This window comes from Pituophis catenifer, unplaced genomic scaffold (genome assembly GCF_029215685.1).
Source record: "Pituophis catenifer annectens isolate HBS135680 unplaced genomic scaffold, rPitCat1.0.hap2 SCAF_1, whole genome shotgun sequence".
NCBI classification, from domain to species: domain Eukaryota; kingdom Metazoa; phylum Chordata; class Lepidosauria; order Squamata; family Colubridae; genus Pituophis; species Pituophis catenifer.
In genome coordinates this window covers 193,061,530-193,082,052 of record NW_027256881.1, presented here as the reverse complement: position 1 = coordinate 193,082,052, position 20,523 = coordinate 193,061,530, and the positions used below count along the sequence as shown (strand labels likewise).

The 20,523-nt window shown below is 37.9% G+C and overlaps 1 protein-coding gene across 2 annotated transcripts in view; it reads right to left on the bottom strand.

Moving 5' to 3' along the window:
- The window catches only part of TTN (titin), a 319,867-nt gene that overhangs the window by 64,299 nt on the left and 235,045 nt on the right, over positions 1 to 20,523 (bottom strand). For both annotated transcript variants that reach the window (XM_070957152.1, XM_070957229.1), the window contains 26 exons: positions 20,089 to 20,397; positions 19,605 to 19,753; positions 19,486 to 19,515; positions 19,209 to 19,338; positions 18,818 to 19,117; positions 18,394 to 18,711; positions 17,133 to 17,429; positions 16,740 to 17,039; positions 15,617 to 15,931; positions 15,358 to 15,506; positions 14,318 to 14,468; positions 12,996 to 13,277; positions 12,570 to 12,872; positions 12,184 to 12,486; positions 11,798 to 12,079; positions 10,167 to 10,466; positions 8,999 to 9,301; positions 8,587 to 8,895; positions 8,223 to 8,504; positions 7,671 to 7,970; positions 6,513 to 6,806; positions 3,443 to 6,403; positions 3,032 to 3,352; positions 2,652 to 2,936; positions 2,246 to 2,545; positions 1,442 to 1,744 (listed from right to left, as the gene is read on the bottom strand). In XM_070957152.1, coding sequence (XP_070813253.1) covers positions 1,442 to 1,744; positions 2,246 to 2,545; positions 2,652 to 2,936; positions 3,032 to 3,352; positions 3,443 to 6,403; positions 6,513 to 6,806; positions 7,671 to 7,970; positions 8,223 to 8,504; positions 8,587 to 8,895; positions 8,999 to 9,301; positions 10,167 to 10,466; positions 11,798 to 12,079; positions 12,184 to 12,486; positions 12,570 to 12,872; positions 12,996 to 13,277; positions 14,318 to 14,468; positions 15,358 to 15,506; positions 15,617 to 15,931; positions 16,740 to 17,039; positions 17,133 to 17,429; positions 18,394 to 18,711; positions 18,818 to 19,117; positions 19,209 to 19,338; positions 19,486 to 19,515; positions 19,605 to 19,753; positions 20,089 to 20,397 — 9,576 coding nt within the window. The remainder of the gene's footprint in view (positions 1 to 1,441; positions 1,745 to 2,245; positions 2,546 to 2,651; positions 2,937 to 3,031; positions 3,353 to 3,442; positions 6,404 to 6,512; positions 6,807 to 7,670; positions 7,971 to 8,222; positions 8,505 to 8,586; positions 8,896 to 8,998; positions 9,302 to 10,166; positions 10,467 to 11,797; positions 12,080 to 12,183; positions 12,487 to 12,569; positions 12,873 to 12,995; positions 13,278 to 14,317; positions 14,469 to 15,357; positions 15,507 to 15,616; positions 15,932 to 16,739; positions 17,040 to 17,132; positions 17,430 to 18,393; positions 18,712 to 18,817; positions 19,118 to 19,208; positions 19,339 to 19,485; positions 19,516 to 19,604; positions 19,754 to 20,088; positions 20,398 to 20,523) is intronic.

Below are 20,523 nucleotides of genomic sequence, written 5' to 3'. Positions count from 1 at the left end.
CCGGCTGGACTATTGTAATGCTCTCTACATGGGGCTCCCCTTGAAGAGCACTCGGAGGCTCCAACTGGTCCAGAATGCGGCCGCGCGGGTGGTTATGGGCGCAACTCGTTGTGCCCGCGTGACACCCCTTCTGCGCGAGCTGCACTGGCTCCCAGTGGTCTTCCGGGTGCGATTCAAGGTGTTGGTTACCACCTTCAAAGCGCTCCATGGCATAGGACCCGGGTACCTTCAAGACCGTCTTCTGCCACCAATAGCCTCCCACCGACCAGTCCGTTCCCACAGAGAGGGTCTCCTCAGGGTGCCATCAGCCAAGTTATGTCGGCTGGCGACACCCAGGGGGAGGGCCTTCTCTGTGGGAGCCCCAGCCCTGTGGAATGAACTGCCCCCGGAAATACGTAAGATCTCCGACCTCCGGGTGTTTCGCTGTGCACTGAAGACCCTGTTGTTCCGCCAGGCAGGGCTATCAATATAATAATTTTAAATTGGGGTATTTTAAATTTTTGGGGTTTTAAATCAGCCAAATCTATTTAATTATTTTAATTTTTAATTATTGTTGTGTCCTGTGTTTTTAAATTGGCTGTACACCGCCCTGAGTATTATTATTATTATTATTATTATTATTATTATTATTATTATTATTATTATTATTATCAGGTGGCAATCAAGGCAGGGAGGCACCAATTGTATCCTTCCATGGATTAAGAGGCACTGCACACAGTCACTCATGTTTTGGTCACATGTGAACAGAATATAGCGATAAGTCCCAGAGTGGGGTGGGAATGGGGATTTTGCAATATCGTTCCCCCAGGAGTGGGGAGGGAATGGAGATTTTGAAGTATCCTTCCCCTGCCATGCCCACCAAGCCACACCCACCAAGCCACACCACGCCAACCAAGCCACGCCCACAGAATTGGTAGTAAAAAATTTGGATTTCACCAGTGGGTCAGGGTGATTAAAGGAATACTGTACTTTCATTATCTTTACTTCTTTTATTAAGTCAGGCAAGAAGGGTATACTCCAGGTCTCATTGATCAGAGGCTATCATGTAGTGTAGTGGTCCCCAACCTTTCTGGATGCGGACCAGGGATTGGGGACCCCTGATCTAGTGGGACTCAGGAAAATGTGCCTTTTCTGTACCTGCATTTGTACTCTGAATTATCATATCACCAGAGGTTAGGTTGGCCCCAATAATGCTTACCTTTTGGAAAGCCTTAAAAATTTGGCTATTTTCCCAGCCTTGTTTCTCAGGAGAGCAATTGAGCCCACAATACTTGTGCAGGGTTTCTTTGCCAGCCATATGTTTTTAATTGATTGTGGTAAATATTTTTATTCTGTATTTTAAAATCTTATTAGCAACCATAGTTGCATTAGTAAGATTGGTGCCATATAAATTGATTTCAATAAAAGACATCAATAAACATATTTGATCATAATTACTTACTGAGTTGTTCTTTGACTTCAAACATGCCTTCTGTTTCTCTTGGTAAACTTACTCCAACAGCATTTCTGGCAGCCACTCTAAATTTATATTTCTTCCCTTCTTTTAGGCCAGCAACAACAATGTGAAGATCTTTTACAACAGAGTACTGGGTCCAGTGATCACTAGCTTGTCCTTCTTGTTGATATGAAATAATGTAGCCATCAATTTTGGCACCACCGTCACGCAGTGGTGGCAGCCATCCTAATGTAGCACTGTTCTTGGTAATTTCAGTCACTTCAAGTTTCCTTGGAGGATCAGGCTCGCCTTAAAAATAAAACAGGCAAGAATAAAAAATAAAATATAAACATTCTAAGCAGCAGTTGTTTGAATCAAATCATTTCTAAAATCATTGCAACTTTTTATGGCTAATTACCATATTCTTTAAACTCATTAACAGTTTAATCCAGTTCGATTTTCTGCCGAATAAATAAGTTGCGAGAAAGTGATTTTAAAACTCTGTATATTTGGACTCTTTTGTTCATTCTTCTAAATTGAGTCCTGGGCTTCTACTCTAAATCCTTTCCTTTGTAGGGCTACTGAATAGTATATATACATTATGTAAGTATTTTTTAAAAAAAATTAATGTGTGAAATTCATCATGATGATTCTAATAATCATAGTAATATACAGTAGATGTCTAAATATTCTTAATGTATGCTTTCACTTAATGCACTATTTATATATTGTGCTCAAATACTGATTATTTTAGCAGGTATGTCAGCATTGCAATTTGTTGGGGAGAAAGCGACATTAATGAATACTTACTTAGTGGATCTGTTGCCATGATTGGCTTTGGTGTATCTGTTGGAACGCCTGGGCCATATTCATTGACTGCAGTTACTCTGAAGAAGTATTCAGTACCAGGCACAAGGTTAGTAACTTTGAAACTAGTCTTCTTTATATCTGAAATAAGAGTTCCCCAGCTTTTTCTATCAGCCTCACGCTTTTCCAGAATGTAGTGTGTAACAGGACTTCCGCCGTCATTCTCAGGTGGTGTCCATGAAAGCTGGCATGTCATTTTAGTGACATCAGAGACCTTGAAGTCTGCAACAGGTCCAGGAGTATCTATGAAGAAAACAAAGGGTACAGGTACAGCATTAACCAATCTTCAGCAGTTTGTTAAACCAAACAAGGCAGCAGATTACTATCCCTGATTATCCCTGGTACTTACCAAGAACGCGGACATTGACAAACACTGCTTTTTCTCCTGCAGGGTTAACAACAGTCAAAGAGTATTTGCCTGAGTCATCTCGAGTTGAATTAGGAATGACACAGAAAGCCATTGTGTCAACCAAGTCAACCTGGCCCTTTCTGATCACATTATCAATTCCAACTCTCCTCCAGGTGACTTTAGGTGCTGGTCGTCCTCTAACAATAGCAAAGAGTCTGATGGGGCACCCAGCTCTGACTATGAGTAATTTCCTCAGGCTAGCATCCAAATCTATCTCCGGGGACTCTGAAAAGTAAAAGATAAAAAGTGTTGTTTGTGAAAGCACCCAGCAAAGTAGAAAATCAGGTACACATAATTTAATGGTTGATTGGGAAAATTACCAAGTATTTCTTTTGGAGAAACAGCTTCCTTCAAATCAGCTGGAGGACCAATGCCAACCTGATTTTGGGCAGAAACACGGAACTCATATAGTTCTTTCTCATCCAGACTTGTCACAGTAAATTCTGTATGAATGACTTGCGCTGCAACATTGCATCTTTTCCATCCTTCATTGGGACCAGCTTTTTCAGTTTTTGGCCTCATTTCTACCACATATCCAATAATTGGAGCACCACCATCATAGAGTGGCTTTCCCCAGCCAAGTGTAATAGACGTCTTTGTGCTATCAACAACCTTAAGATTGATGGGAGGACCAGGTGGTTCTGTAAAATATATCAAAGTACAAAATTAGCAATTCAGTGAGTCAAACAGAGTGTTCAAATATTAATTCAATGTACATAAAAGATCATTACCTAATGGGTCTTTTGCTACTGCTGGCCTTGATGGGAAACTTGGTTCACCAATTCCAATTTCATTTTCTGCCTTCACACGGAATTGGTATTCATATCCAGGAATAAGATCTGTAACTTTCTTGCGTCTTTCTGGAATTGCAGTTTTGGTAACAGGAACCCATTTTAGTGACCTCTTCTCCTTCTTCTCTAGTATATACCCTGTGATTGACTTTCCACCATCATATTCTGGTGGATTCCAAACTACAGTCATCTCATCTTTGCTGACTTTTGTGATCTCTGGAGGATCGGGACGGCCAGGTCTATCATATTTTGTTTTGGCTATAATTGGCTTAGTCTCTGTTGGTGGACCAGTGCCCATTTTGTTTTCTGCACGAACCCTAAAGATATATTCATTCCCTTCTATGAGATGTGATACTTGTACAGAGTCCATTATCACTGAAGAGGAATATGTGGTCCAAATCATACGCTTGCTTTCACATTTCTCTATGATGTAGTTCTGTATTTCACAACCACCATTATCTTCGGGTGGGTCCCAGCTGACTTTACATCTGTCAGTTGAAATATCAGAGACTTTGAGATTTCTTACTGGTCCTGGTTTGTCCAAAACATTTACAGTAGCGTACGCTACAAAGCTACCAACTGGGTTAGTGGCTGTTATAACATATTTACCGCCATCAGTACGTCTTGATTTTTGAAGAAGCAACTTAGATGAATTTGAAGTTGTTTCAATTTTGGCCCTGGGAGATTTGGATAAATCTTCAGTATCCTTTGACCAAGAAACTTCTGGCTGCGGCTTGCCTTTAAGTCCTGCTTCAATTTTAATTGGTTCACCAGCTTTCACAGTAAGTACTCCGCTCAATTTCAACTCAAGTACTGGCTTTTGCACTTCTTCTTTAACAACAACTTCACTTGTTTTTACCCAATCACTTTCTCCTCCTTCATTCTTAGTTTGAACTCTGAACTGATAAATTTTATTTTCAACACATTTGTCAACCATATACTGTGTTTCTTTAATGCTGCCTTTGTGTACTCTTTCCCATTCGTCTGAATCCTTCAGTTTTCGCTCAACGTGGTAAGATAAATTGGGGCTACCACCATCATAGTCTGGCCTTCTCCATTTCAGATGCACAAATGTCTTTCCTGTTTCTGCAATATGAAGATTTTCAGGCTCACCTGGCCTATCAATTGGATTAATGGCAAGGATTGGAGTCTTGGTCTCGACAACTGGGCCTGGACCTACTTTATTTTCTGCACAAACACGGAAGAAATACTCATGATTTTCTATGAGATGTGCTTTTACCATCCTCTTAGAAAGATCAGAAGAGACTATTGACCATCCTCTCTGATTTGGTTGGCGATATTCTACTATATAATTTGTAATTTCGGAGCCACCATTATCTTCTGGATTCTCAAAAGTGATCATACAGGAATCCTTAGTGACATAGCTTACTTTCAGGTTCCTACAAGGTCCAGGTCTGTCAAGTACATTAACAATGGCTGATGCTTGGGCATGTCCACTGCTGTTTTTAGCTGAAATAATGTACTTGCCATGGTCTGCTCTTGTAGATGATTTAATTTGTAGCTCTATGCGTGGAACTTCTTGAATTATATCAGTGCGCTTATCTTTCATCAGTATTTTGCCTTCTTTCGACCATGTTATGTCAGGCTCTGGTCTCCCTTTCACTTTGCCTAGAATTTTTATTGTTTGGCCTACTCTAACTGTAATGACATCACGGCAGGTCACATCCAGTTCCAGCTCTGGAGGAGTCAGAATGTCTTTAGCAAGAACTGTTTCAGGCAATTCTCTAGGTTCTCCCTCTCCTACAATATTTGCAGCTTTGATACGGAATCTATATTCATTTCCTTCAATTAGCCCAGGTACTGTAAAGGCACATGGTCTAATGAGTTCATCTTTATTAATTCTATTCCATTGAGTTGTTCCACTTTTCTGACATTCTACGACATATCCCAGTATAGGGCTACCACCATCTTTGAGTGGTTTTGTCCATACCAGTTCAGCTGTTTCTCTGGTCTTATCTTTGAGCTTTGGATTAATTGGAGGCCCAGGAGGTGAGATAGGACGTGTTGCTTTTATTGGGTCCGAAGGTGGAGATGGTTTGCTTAGGCCAACACTATTCTCTGCAAAAACACGGAATTCGTATGTGTTGCCCTCATAAAGGCCTGTAGCTCTGAACTTCAGATCAAGTACTGGTGATTTATTTACTCGTATCCACTTGCCAGAAATTTCACGTCGTTCAAGAATATATCCAGTTATTGGACTTCCTCCATCAGATTTTGGCATAGTCCAATTTACCGTTGCAGCATTTTCAGTAATATCATGAACTGTTGGTTTACCAGGAGGAGATGGTGGATCAAACATAGACTTAGCAACTGTTGGTTGAGAATCAAGAGGTGGACCAATGCCTATCTTGTTCTCTGCACGAACTCGGAAGATGTATTCAGCACCCTTCTGTAGGCGTGGAATTTTAAGTCTTGTTTGACTAAGTGATGAGCAGACCATTCCCCAGGTTTCTTTCTTTGACTCTCGCTTTTCAATAATATAATTAGTTACAGGACTTCCACCATCATCTTTAGGGGGCCGCCAAGCAATAACCATGTGATCTGCAGCTACTTCTACAATATCAATTGGGCCAGTAGGAGGACCAGGAACATCCAAGACGGTTAAATGAACTGCTACAGTTTTGCTTCCGGCTAGATTGGATACTGTGAGTAAATATTCTCCAGTATCTTTTCTTGTACAACTTTTAAGACTAAGAACTGTTGAATAGTTGTCAGTATCAATTTTGTAATTGCCTTCTGATTTGATTTCAGTATCATCAGTGACCCACTTTGCAGTGGGGATGGGTATTCCTCTCATGATTGCAGGAAATCTTACTGGGCTGCCAGCTTTAACAACAAGCCCTTCTATTAATTTCACATCTAGCTCAACAAATGGCGGCACTGAAATAAAAATAAATAAATAAATGTTACTATATGGTTACCATATGGTTAATTAAAATAGGCAATAATTACTAATAGGATGTATGACATCCATAAAACTAGAAATTACCTATCTTTTCTTGGCACTCAATGGGTACAGTTGTGTCTGGAAGACTAAGACCCACAATATTTTGGGCTTTCACACGGAATTTGTAAATCTTTCCTTGTTGTAAGCCTGTGACAACACATTCTGGCACAGGGACGGTCTTGAATTTTGTCCAGTCATCTGTTCCTTCTTCTTGGTATTCCACCAAAAATCCAGTTATTTCAGCACCACCATCGCGATCAGGGTAATTCCAAACAAGAGAGACTTCTGTCTTGTCAACATCTACATGATGTAAGTTCTTTGGTGGTCCAGGTGGATCTTATAACACAAGAAGATAGTAAAATCATAATTCTGCTTTTAAACATATAAAAACATGCATGTAACATTTGTTAAACATGAAAATTGATAGCTCATTCGTAAAGGTGTATTTCCTAAATCTATTACATTCTACATTGAGATTGAGATCAGATTATAGTTCAAGTGCCATGTCCAGTTCAGGACATAACACTTTAAGAAAGTGCTTGAGAAACTGGAATAAATGGAAAGAAAGGCAAAATAAATAAATAAAAATAAGCTTTATGAGGAGAAATTAAAAAAACTGGGCATTTTTATCATTAAGAAGTTTGTCTGAGGAGAAATGTGATTATCAAATAACAAAAGGAGGGTGACTTAGAACAGGGTGTCAAACTCACATCATCATGGCAGTGTCACATGACATATCAGGACTTTTTCCCCCTTCACTAAACCGGTTGTGGGCGTGGCCAGCATGTGATGCATCCGGCCCACGGGCCAGGAATTTGACAACCCTGATTTAGAAGAAGGTCAAATCCTGTTCTCTATCATACCAGAATGCAGGATATAGATCAAGGATCTTAAATTGTGGGAAGTTATATTTTGGCTGAATGTTGAAAAAACCTCTGATGGTAAGAGATATTTGGCTGGAGCCAATTATCTAGGAATGTGGTGAGCTCTCTCTTTTACTGGATCTGTTATAGCAGAGTATGGATAGTCATGTGCTTTTATCTGGATTCCTGCAAGGGGATTAGATTTAGTGAGTCCAGCCACTCTATAGGTCTGTGCTAATATGAAAATGCATATTACATACTATGGATTAATATTTTTGCATAACCAGCATTTTGTATGAACAAATAACAACAACAACAACAACTGAAATAGGCTTACAAAGTGGATCCATAGCCTTAATTGGCTTGTGAGTTTCAACAAAAGGTCCTCGTCCATACTGATTCTCGGCAGCAACACGGAAGAGATATTGAGTGCCTTCCATAAGGTATTTAGCCAACAGACTGAGTTTCTTAGAAGAGGAGGATATTGTTAACCATTGAGCAGCAGCAACATCCTTCCTTTCCACGACATAGTTGGTAATGACGGAGCCACCATTGTCCTCAGGTTCCCTCCAAGTTAGGTAACATGAATCTTTTCTAACTTCACTCACTTGAAAATCCCTAGGAGGCCCAGGCTTATCTGGAAAAATATTAATAGGCAACAATGATTCATTGAAATTCATTTGATAGATTTAATAATACCTTTAAATAAAAAAAGGCCACCTAGGCTAACAGATGTAACTGAATAGTCCTATAAACTTTTCATCCCCAAATTTGCAAAGGGATATGAAAATGAGATGGAACAGGTCAATATTCTTTGCTCTTTCACTACTTGCTCCTGCTCCTTATCTTATTTCCCAGTGACAATTGAAAACCATAGTAGCACAATTACCTAGCACAACAACTTTTACTGAAACTGTCTTTGATCCAAGAGGATTCTCCACTGTCAGGGAGTAAATTCCTCCATCTTCATGGGCAGCATTACGTATTTCCAGTTTGCTACCAACGCCTGTAACTTCAATATCTGCTTTTGTAGAAACTTCCTTATCTTCTTTCTTCCAAGTCACTTTTGGGAATGGAATTCCTTTAATTACAGCACTGAGTCTCAGTGTAGTTCCAACTTTAATATGCTGTTCCCGTGCCATATTAGCATCCAAGATTAACTCTGGAGGCTCTGAAAAAAAAAATGTTTATGTTCAGAAAGCATCCATGTCATGTATTCATTTAAAATGAATACAATTTAACGTTCTGCTTACCAAGTCTGTCCTTGACTTCCACTGGATCACGGACATAGGCTGGCTCTGATTCACCTGCTGCATTAACTGCCATGACTCTGAATTTATATTTAGTACCTTCGGTGAGGCCAGTTACACTATATTTTGTATCAGGGCAAGAATCAGCAGTAAAATTGGCTTTCTTCCATTCCTCATCTCCAACCTTTTGGTATTCAACAAGGTAGCCTATAATCTTCCCTCCTCCATCATGACGTGGTGGATGCCAGGACAAATCCACTGAGCTTTTAGTTTTATTCACCGCTTCTGGATTAACCGGAGGACTTGGTTTAGCTGTTAAAAAATAGAAAGTAAACAGCAGCCATGAGAAGAGAAAATATTTGTCTGAAAATGCTGATTCAGAGAAGAGCAGGTAAGAAAGTGTTTTAAAACATACCAATTGGATCTTTAGCAAAGATTGGTTTTGATGGTGGGCTTGGGTCACCAATGCCAATTTCATTTTCTGCTGCGACCCGGAATTCATATTCACAGCCTTCAAGGAGATCAGGTACCTTAAACTGGGTATCTGGATAAATAGGTTCTTGTGTAACTTTTGTCCACCGATTAGACATGGTTTCCTTCTTTTCAAGAATATACTTGGTTATTGGTTTTCCTCCATCACGTGGTCTGTTCCAGGTAACTAATGCAGAATCTTTGGTGACATTCTTAACGATTGGCTGCTCTGGTGCATCAGGAACACCTGGGGAAAAAACATTATTTTTTAAACCCATTTATAGAACAATAGGTATATGAACCAGGGGTGAAATGCTCCCGGTTCGGACCGGATCACCTGATCTGGTGGCGATGGCGGTGGGTGGTTCGAAGAAGCGGTAACAAAAATCCCTGCGCCCCCCCCCACCATGCCCAGCTGAGCCGCACAATCATCAGAGGCTTTTTTTTTTTACTTTTAAAAGCATTTTTTCTACAACTTCTTCTGCTGAAAAAATGCTTTTAAAAGTAAAAAAAAAAGCCTCTGATGATCGCGTGGCTCAGCTGGGATCTCAGAGGCTTTTCAAAAGCATTCAACAATGCTTTGAAAAGGCTCTGACAATCAGGCAACACAGCTGGGATCATCAGAGCCTTTTCAAAGCATTTTTTTAATGACCTCTTCCCTGGAAGAGGTTGCAGAAAAAAATGCTTTAAAAGTCTCTCTGACGATCTCAGCTGAGTTGCCTGATCGTCAGAGAGACTTTTCAAAACATTTTTTAAAATGATCAGGCAACTCAGCTGGGATCATCAGAGAGACTTTTAAAGCATTTTTTTCTGCAACCTCTTCAGCGGAAGAGGTGGTTAAAAAAATGCTTTGAAAAGGCTCTAACGATCCCAGCTGTGTTCCTGATTGGCAGAGGCTTTTCAAAGCATTTTTTTGCATTTGCAGAAAAAATGCTCTGAAAAGTCAAAATAAAAAAAAAGTTGGCCACGCCCACCCAGTCACATTACCCCCCCAACAAGCCACGCCCACAGAACCAATAGTAACAAATTTTACATTTCACCCCTGATATGAACTATGCTGTAAGACTGTGTCAGGTAAGTAATTAAAATAGATTAGAAAATAGGTGACGTACTAAAACGATCCTTGGCTTTCATTTCATCAGATATCAGTGGATCGCTTATGCCATACAGATTTTCAGCATAAATTCGGACAACATAGTCTCTTCCTTCCAGTAATTTAGGAACTTTGCATGTTGTTTTGACGCTTGCTGATGTAACTGGCATCCAGAGATCTCTGTGAGCATCTTTCTTCTCAATAATATAATTTGTAATTGGACTACCACCATCATCCAAGGGAGGTTTCCAGGAAATAACAAAGTGGTCTTTATGTACTTCATCAAAAATGACAGGGCCCACTGGAGGTGAAGGACGGTCTGTTGAAAAGCATACAAATATAAATGTAAACACACACAAACAATTCAAATAAAAATGTACAGATTTGACAATGCCCAAAGAAGGTGCAGTATACATTGCTAATTTCTAACATGTGTGACAGTTGATAAAGCTAAATATATTGTCAATTTCCTTTCTGTTAGCAAATGAAATGTGTAATTCTTTTCTCAATTTACCAAACCTGATTTATTCTTAACAGGGTAAAGTTATGTATACATCAGCGATATTTTGCTACTTTAACAAAAGCAGAGTCAATCCCTTGGAAACTAGATATGTAACCTCATGGATTAATCAGATAGAATATTTAGAAAAAGTAAATACTACATTGCTTAAGTCTTGGTTGCAGGGTCTAGAGGGCAGCCATTGAGGAATGGTGTACTAAAAAATAACTGATAAAGAAATGAACAAGAATTTAATTTCTAAAATGTAAGTACTTTCTGATCGGTATATTCTAGATGTAAAACCTACTTCTAAATCTGTTTTCTCCTGCTCATTTGGGAATCTTCTTACTACTCTGCCAGGTGGTGCACTACATTTCTACTCCAAAGACCATATGGCCTCACTGCAAAACACTGGAATGACTTTTTCTTGAAATAAGCTGATTCTATTTCTCTGTACTCGGTATAATCAGCTCCTTCAGTCTTCCCAATGCGGAGTGGATGGGTGGGTGTGGATCAGAGATAGAGTTCTTTTCACAAGAATCTTATTCTTACATATTTTAATTTTAGTCTATAAATTAGTGTATAACTTAGTTATCAGATAAGTGAGAAGCATTAGACCAGTTTTCCCATCCTGTTAATATAATTTGTCTTGGTTTCTAAAGTGCTCACTATACCATTTGGAATGAACTTCCTCTTACATACTGTGTTTAACTTTCTGCAACTCATTGTTGATTATAGTAAAAAGACCCAAAATATTCAAAGTCTAATTTGGTTAAAATTAATCACGACAACATTGTTAGAGTAGCAGATTTCCTTGTTCTGTACTCTGCTGCATCCTCTGCCGTGCCCACACATCCTTTGAGATCAGGCACTATTCATTCATTCATTCATTCATTCATTCATTCATTCATTCATTCATTCATTCTGCCCATCTCACCAAATGGGTCTCTTTTTAATATAGGTGCTGCTCTGAAAAGAAGCAATTGGCACCTTATGGCCAGCTTATCTTTCAAATCAGCAGGAATTTATTTTCCCAATCTATGCTATAATTCAGTTATAATTCAAAGAAAACATGAACAATTCATATGGTTTTTAAACTATACTCAATCAACTCTCTCACAGATCTTCCAAGCAAATAGAACAAGACTTACCAACAACAGTAACTTGACAGAATCCTTTTCTTGATCCTGAACTGTTTTCTACAACAACACTATATCTGCCTGAATCTTCACGAACGGATTTTAATACACCCAAGCAAATTGTAGCCGGAGTAGTCTGGATCATAGTTCGCTTGTCTTCTTTCACTGTAATGTCATCTTTGTACCAAGTAATCTTTGGTGTTGGCTTGCCTGAATATCGGCCAGTCAGACTGAATGCTTCTCCTACGCGGACTGTCAGTTTTTCTCGGATATCAAGCTCAAGCTGGGGAGGAGCTAAAAATATTGTTTAAGAAAAAAAAAAAGAGCATTAAAAAAAAAACAATAAAGGAAATCAACCAGTGCATGCTAGTGGGGTAGATTCCAGAGATCAAACTTACCAATTTCATCCTTGCAAGTGATGGGTTTTGTGCAAAATGAAGGTTTGCCTTGTCCCACGATATTGCAAGCGCTCACGCGATACTCATAAGTGTCGCCTTCTTTCAATCCTTCCACAGTGTATTTCCTATCAAGCATTTTCTCTTTTGTAACTCTAGTAAATTTATCCTTTCCAATGAGTCGACTTTCCAAAACATACATGGTTATATCAGAGCCACCATTATACTTGGGTGGGTTCCAAGTCAGTGTAACAGACTCCTTAGTTACTGCTTTTACTTCAAGATCCTCAGGTCTCTCTGGCACGGCTAGAAATAAACAAACACAGCAGATTAAACACATATTCCTAAAACCATTTTTATTGCAATCGCTGCTGATAAAAGTTACGTACTGATAGGATCTCTGATTAGGAGCTCTTTTGTTGTCTCTACAAAGGGGCCCATGCCAATGATATTCTCCGGTGCAATGCGGAAGAAGTATGATTTGCCCTCAATCAGTCCCTGCACGGTGGCATTTTGTCTGGTGACAGTACAAGTCACTGGTGTCCAAGCTCTGTGATCTGCTTCCCGCTTTTCAAGAACATAGTTGGTAATAGGTGAACCTCCATCGTCTTCTGGAGAAAACCATGTAAGTTTGCAAGAGTCATTGGTTAGGTTTTCCGTAAGGAATGGAACTCCAACTGGGCCAGGTACATCTGTTAAGGAAAAAGAAAAAGAAGAAAAAGAAAAAAAAAATGTAATCAGGATGAACATTTGCCACCAAGAACTAAGATCCTCAAGAATAGTGAGATAAAGATATTCAGCTTTTTGCAGCTTACCTAGCACATCAACGATAATAGTCTTCTTTCTTTCTCCACCTGCATTTTTAGCAAGGAGTGTGTAAATACCCTGGTGACTTCTTTTGCAGTTCTTTATGACCATAGAAGAACTGATAGCAGTTTCCTCAATTTTAGCTTCTTCCGGCAGAGGTCTTTCATCCCTGCTCCAAGTAATAGTTGGAGGTGGCTTTCCTGAGACATAAGCTATAATGCGGATGACCCCACCAGCATGAACAACAATTCTGTCTTTTACGTGGGCATCCAGGTGGAGATCAGGAGGCACTGTAGAAACAAAGAATGCATTTTATATATGCCATACCTTTCGAAAAGGACACTGGAGTAGTTAGGAAAAAAAGCATATGCAGATATATAAAGATCCTGTACAAAAATATGTGTATATGACACATTACATATGTATGTATATCTCTCTGGTTGTATTTGCATGTGTACACATGTTGTCATAAGAAGTATCACTCTAAAAAAGGGCATGGCTGAAAGACACTTAAATGAATGAATAATAATTAATTGCAATAATTAATTGTTCCTTCTCTGTGGAACATCATTCCCCCAGAGATTAGAATGGCCTCTACTCTAAAACTCTTCTGGAAGGTGCTGAAGACCTGGTTCTGCCAGCAGGGCTGGGGAACCCAGAGCAGGATAGAGCCCATTAAATTGCTCGTGTGATGTGTTGTTGCTGGGGTGGGGGGCGGGGGGTTATATTATTATATTATTATATTATTATATTATTATATTATTATATTATTATATTATTATATTATTATATTATTATATTATTATATTATTATATTATATGATTCTCTCTTTCATTAGTTTTATTGCTTTTTATATGAGTTTTTTATATTCTTGTAAGGTGCCTTGAATAAATAAATAAATAAAATTCCCTCACAAACCACCCTCATACACTGAAATACACTAGCCACTAAAACATACAACTTTATTCCAGTAGTAATTCAAAGAGGACTGGGGGGGGGGGACAGGTATTGGGAAAGAGCCACCTGTGAAGAGACTCGAAGGTAAGAAAAAGGTGTGTGTATGGGATAAAACAGAACCACAATTGTGGAATGATGTAATTAGGTATAAAAAGAATAAGTTCAAAATGAAATTTATCAGGAAAATAGGCCCTCCCCAAGCAATGGATGATTTTCACCTAATCTTTCAAGGCATTTACCATTTTAGCAATATAGCCTCCCCTCTATTCACTCTATACTTCCCAATTCATTAAGATATTGTATAAGGTAAATGATAGATTTTGAATATTTTACCCTTTTAAGAAAAAAAAATATTTTTTTCTTAAGAAATACCTATTCTGTCCTTTATTTCAATAACTTCAGTAACTTCTCCAGGCTCTCCAATACCAGCAGCATTGATTGCTCTGACTCTAAATCTGTAGAAGCCTCCTTCTTTTAATCCTGCCAGAACAAACTTGGTTCCTCTTATTTCTTTATCTTTTGCCTGAAAATGAAAAATAACATAAAGTCACCTATAACATTTCCTGCAGGGCAGAACAACTAGAACAGAAGGGAATATGGACGGCTCTAATACTGGCATGCACATTTCTTTATATAGCAATTGACTGTAAAGTTCCGAATCAGGAAAAATTCATTAATAATGAATAAAAGGTGAAAGAACCATCTTTATCTCCGAGGCATATGACATGTGGGTAACCTTTCCAAATTAAATTCTGAGATAAATTGTGTACAGTCATAGTTTCTCCACAAGTGTCCCTAATTCACAAAGAAAGCTAAGTACGTGACATTTTTTTTTTTAATACAGTCTTATTCTAGACATTAAGATGATTTTGTATATAAAATACTCTGTAAGCCGCCTTGAGTCAATGGTGAATAGGCAGCAATATAAATTCAATCAATCAATCAATCAGTAAATAGACATTTTTAAAAGTGATACTAGTCATAGCTAGTAATTCTAAAACTAGAGACTTATTTTTCTAACTTCTAGCACTTTCTCGGATAATTGGTTTGATTAATATTTTGGTACAGAAACAGCCAGTAATGCAGCTGATGTAACATAGGCAGTTTGTCTGTGTATAGGCAGCCTTGTCTTCCTCTTTTCTATTTCTTTTCAGGTTAACTGGGCTTGTCCATTACAAATGCCTTTCACCTTTTCTCTTCCTTGCTCTTGCTCCATAGGTTATCCATCTTTCTGTAAAAGCTTCCTGAAGAGACCCAAAGCAGTTATCCTGCTGTTGTGAGGCTAAACTGATGAAGCAGTGACATCTTGGAGGATGGAGCTCAATGCTCATCATTACTTCCCGAATATGTCCAACTAACAAGCCCTACTGTAAAGTGTCGGAAATAAATTTTCATGGCATCTCATTACCTACCTTTTCCCATTCTTCCTTCCCTTCCTCTTTGAATTCAACAAGGTAACCAGTAACTTTAGAGCCACCGTCTTTTAATGGTGGAGCCCACTCAAGATCAACTGATGATTTTGTCCAGTCAGTGACCTTTGGAATTGGAGGGCCAGGTGGAGCTGAAAAACATAAGAATATTTATTTATAATAAGCATCTACTGCCTGCTGTTCGATAAGGCCTCTCTTTTCCTCTTTTCATATGAAACAAAAAGCAATTGAAGCCATTTACCAATTGGGTCCCTTGCAGTGACTGGATCAGAAGGCATGCTTGGTGGACCGACACCAGCAGCATTGATAGCATATACACGGAACTGATAATCTGAACCTTCAATGAGTCCCGGTACTTTGTAAGAAACGCCAAGGGTCATAGGCTTAATAGGATCACGGTTAACTCTTGTCCATCTCTTTCCAGTGGTTTCTTTGCGTTCCAGCCAGTAACCTGTCACGGGAGATCCTCCATCATATTCTGGCTCCTCCCAGTTGACAGTCATGGAGTCATGTGTGACGCTGCTTATTGTTGGTTTGTCACAAATTCCAGGAACAGCTAGGGGGAAAAAAGATACACAGATTGTAAAATAAAGTACTACTGCTCGTTTTTGCATAATCTTTTGCAGCTTTCACCTGGAACTGTGCTAAATAAGAGGGACTGGAATATCTAGCTGTAATTCACATATCTCAGATTCTCCTACTTACTGAAATATTATCAGCAATTGGGGGAGTACAATTTTTAAACCCAGCCTCTTAAAGCTAAAGGGGTCAATATAATTATTGCATATTCTGACAACCACCATCATTTCACATGTGGTGATGGTTCAACAGATCCCAAGAGCAGCATGGTTGATTCCTAAGGTTGGAGCAAATTGGATTTTTTTTTTTTGTTCCAACACTGTACTTAATGATGCATAATAAAGTATTTGGACTCTAATTCAGAGATTTTAATGTTTTTACTGAGTAAAAATAAAGAAAGAGGTTATCCAGAATAGAATATGTTTATCTATCTATCTATCTATCTATCTATCTATCTATCTATCTATCTATCTATCTATCTCTACACACACACACACACAAATTTTATGTTCAATAGAATATGTACAATAAAGTAAAATTATACAGTTCAATACAATTCAAAACTGAGATGATATAAAACCAAGGTGCATTTTAAAATATGATAAAAGTTATGTAAAGAAAAAATATTTTTGAAGACTAAATAATCATTTGAAATACATTTGAAATAACTCTTGGTTTGTAGTGTTTGATACAACTCTGGTTTGTGATGATCATAGTGATTAAATCTGATTCCTCTTCAGTTATGTTTTCTAGATAAATCTGTTTGAAACAAAAACTGTACTTACTGAAAAGATTCCTTGCTGTTTCAGGTTCACTATCAAGAGGTTCTCCAATGCCATATTTATTCTGTGCCATAATGCGGAAGATATATTGATGACCTTCAACCAGCTTGGGAACTGTGAAAATGCATTCCTTAGGTTCTTTGGTAACGTTGATCCATGTCCTTCTATTTGCTTCCCTTTTTTCAATGACATAGTTTGTTATTTTAGAGCCACCATCATCTTTTGGAGGTAGCCAAGACAATGTCATCTGATCAGCTGAAATAGATTCAAATTTAATGGGTCCTTCTGGTGGTCCAGGGCGACCTGAAAAATATATTTGATAAAGTGAAGCAAATTGTAACATTAAGTAATAAACAGCAAATTAGATTGTCAAAACTAAAAGTGATTATTATTTACCTAGAACATTTAGTCTCATCTCCTTTGCAGCTGTTCCAAAATTATTGACAGCAGTTATGGTGTACAACCCTGTATCCTTTCTGTGAGACTGTTGTATCCCCAAAGTGCAAGAGTCTTCACCCACAACTTTATTGACGTGTTGATCGTATATCACTGGTAGTTTGTCATCTGGTGTCTTTGGATGAGCTTTGGCCCAAGTCAGTGTAGGGAAAGGCACACCTTTCACTTTAGCTACAATGTTAATATCTGTTCCTTCTTCTGCCTCCATAAACTCATTGAGTTCAATTGATGGAGGACCTACAAACAAACCAAGCAAAAATTATTCTATCAATACAAAGTATATGGAAGTAAAAAGTATTTTTACTTGAATATAGAAGTGAAAAACCTCTGATTGCTTCTCAATAATTTATTTTCTAACAAGTAGCAAAATATTGTTATGTTATTTGTAAGCTTTGCCTACAAATGGTCAGTAACAGTTGCTAAAATAGTTAATTTTATTATATATATTTTGTTACACCTATTAACCAATATTTACATCTTTGTCATTGGAGCTATTAGAACAATTGAAACAATGCCCATAGTTGGTTTTTTTTGGGTGGGGAGTATTTTATGTTTTCTTTAGTTTCACTGCCATTTCTTTTTATCTACTATGTAAATTTTTGTATCATAGTTCACTTCATTAATATTCAGTTTTGAAATATCTTTAAATTTTTGTGATTTTGTGATTCTGTGTTAGACATTCATACTATGAATACTTGGTCATTTTTAGCATTCTATATACTTTATATAACATCATACAAATTACATAGATTTGTATAGCATTGCATTCACAGTTGATTTTGTAATCCTAATTGTATTTCTAAATTTAATAGTATTGGTAGTATGCCTTTTCATTTGTGCTAGCACCTCAAATTTTGGTTATTTTTACAATAAGTAGATTAACCCATTGGCACAATGGGATAGCTTTAATTTTAGGTTTGAATAAAGCCATGGTGGTGCCATGGTTAGAATGCAGTATTGCAGGCTAATTCTGTCACTTGCCAGCAGTTCGATTCCCACTGACTCAGGTTGACTCAGTCTTTCATCCTTCTGAACTTGATAAAATAAAAACTCAGATTGTTGGGGGCAATATGCTAACTCTGTAAACCGCTTAGAGAGGGCTATAAAGCACTGTGAAGTGGTATATAAGTCTAAGTGTTATTGCTATTGCTATACATTTTGTTGATCAATGGCTGAAATAAATGATGGTGAGGATACTTACATGTCTGATCTTTAATAACAATAGGTCCAACTGTAGCTGATGGTCTGCTAGGGCCTGCTTCATTTACTGCTTTTACTCTGAATTCATATTCATCACCTTCATTAAGGTCCTCAACTGTAAATTTTGTTTCTTCCACATCACGTTTATTGCACTGGCGCCAGGCTTCCTTGCCTTGACCTGTCCGATCCCAACGAAGGCACTCAATATTGTAATGTGTCACAGGAGCACCACCATCATTCTTTGGAGGTTTCCAAGTCAAGCTGGCAGAGTTCTTGGTGACAATACCAATCTTAAGTTTGATTGGCGGATCAGGAGGTTCTTTTAAAAAAGAAAGAAAGAAAAAGAAACAAGCAGAACAGAGTAAGCAGTGGTAAACATTACATTACACTAATAAAAGCAAATTTTTTGCTTTGATTTAACTCACGGATGGGATCTCTTGCTGTGGTTCTCTGAATTGTATCTGCTGGTGGGCCAACACCGATGCGGTTTTCTGCACGTACGCGGAAGAAATACTGTTGCCCAGCTATGAGATCAGGTATAATTAATGATGTTCCAGCACAATTTGCATTCACTTTGGTCCAGGCTTTCCCTTCAACAGTTCTCTTCTCTATAATATAATTTCTGATTCTGTCTCCACCATCATTGTCTGGCATTTTCCATGAAAGTTTACAGTTGCACCTTGTTATATCACTTACTTTCAGGTCTTTTGGTGGCCCAGGAACATCTATCAACAAGAAAACACCAGGGATTTATTTAGCTTTATTTAACCCACAGTACTGGGGAACTGGTGCAAAATGAAGATTCAATAAACTTACCAAGAACATTCACCCTCACATTTACAGTTTTCTGTCCTGCTTTATTTTTGGCTGTGATACTATATTTTCCAGAATGACCTCTGTTACACTCAGGAATAGTAATTACTGAAGTGGTATCAGTTGATTCCACCTATGTAGACAAAATCAAAATGAATTCACTTAAAAAGTAAAATGGTTAACTCTTATAAGAGTGAATATAGTGATATATAAATTTAAATTTACTTAAATTGAAATCAAAATTAAATGTAGTAAATTCAAATATAATATTATTTCTTACCGTAGCATCTTCGGGTATATTATTTCCATCCTTTAAATAAAAGAGAAAACAGTAAATCTAAAGGTATTTAAATAAATGTAATTAAACTTTAGAAACAATGTTATTTTTTTCTTTCTGACCTTTACTGTCTTCTTTGCATCTCCTTCAAATTCCCAAGTTACTTTGGGAACTGGGCGTCCTTTAATAATTGCTGGGATTTTGATTGTCGAGCCAGTACGACAAGAAAGCAGATCTTGTGCTTTCACATCAACAAATATTTCTGGCTCTTCTACAAGACATAAATCACATAATTGAAATTAATCTATTTATAATCATCCAAGTTATGCATTTTTCTCACGAAAAATAATTGTGTATAAAAGAGCTAGGCCTCCCATTTTAACAAAGTTCTATGGAAAAATATAAAATATTATACATTAGAACATTAATAGCAGGTAGACCTCTTTGGAGAAGGAATCACAGAAATTCTAGACACCATTCACCTCTCCTTAATTAACAATAATATGTTGGGCAGCTATTCTGAAGTCTCTATTCACTTGTTATTTGATCTTTCATACTCTTTGACTTTATTTCACATTGTAACACAAAATATTCCAGAATGCTTACCTAGAATTTCTTTGCATGGTACTTCTGAGGTAGCAAGACTTGGCTCTGATTCTCCTGCAGCATTGACAGCTTTTACTCTAAATCTGTACTTTCTTAGCTCTTTCAGGTTGGGAACAGTACATTCACAGGTAGGGAACAGCTTGTCTGGCTCATTCACATTCTTCCAATCTGAAGTACCTTCTTCTTGCATTTCAACAATATAACCTTTAATAGGACTGCCACCATCTTTTTGTGGAGGTTTCCATGCAAGGGATATGGTTGACTTAGTTCTGTCTTTGACTTCTGGGCATGATGGTGCCCCAGGAGGAACTATTGGGCAAATGTAAAATGTTCTGAATGAGAATTATGTCTTCATTGTTTTAAGGGGGGGAAAAAATCATATATATTTTACTTGGCTGAGATAAAAAACCCTCCCCCAACTTCAAATGCTAAGAA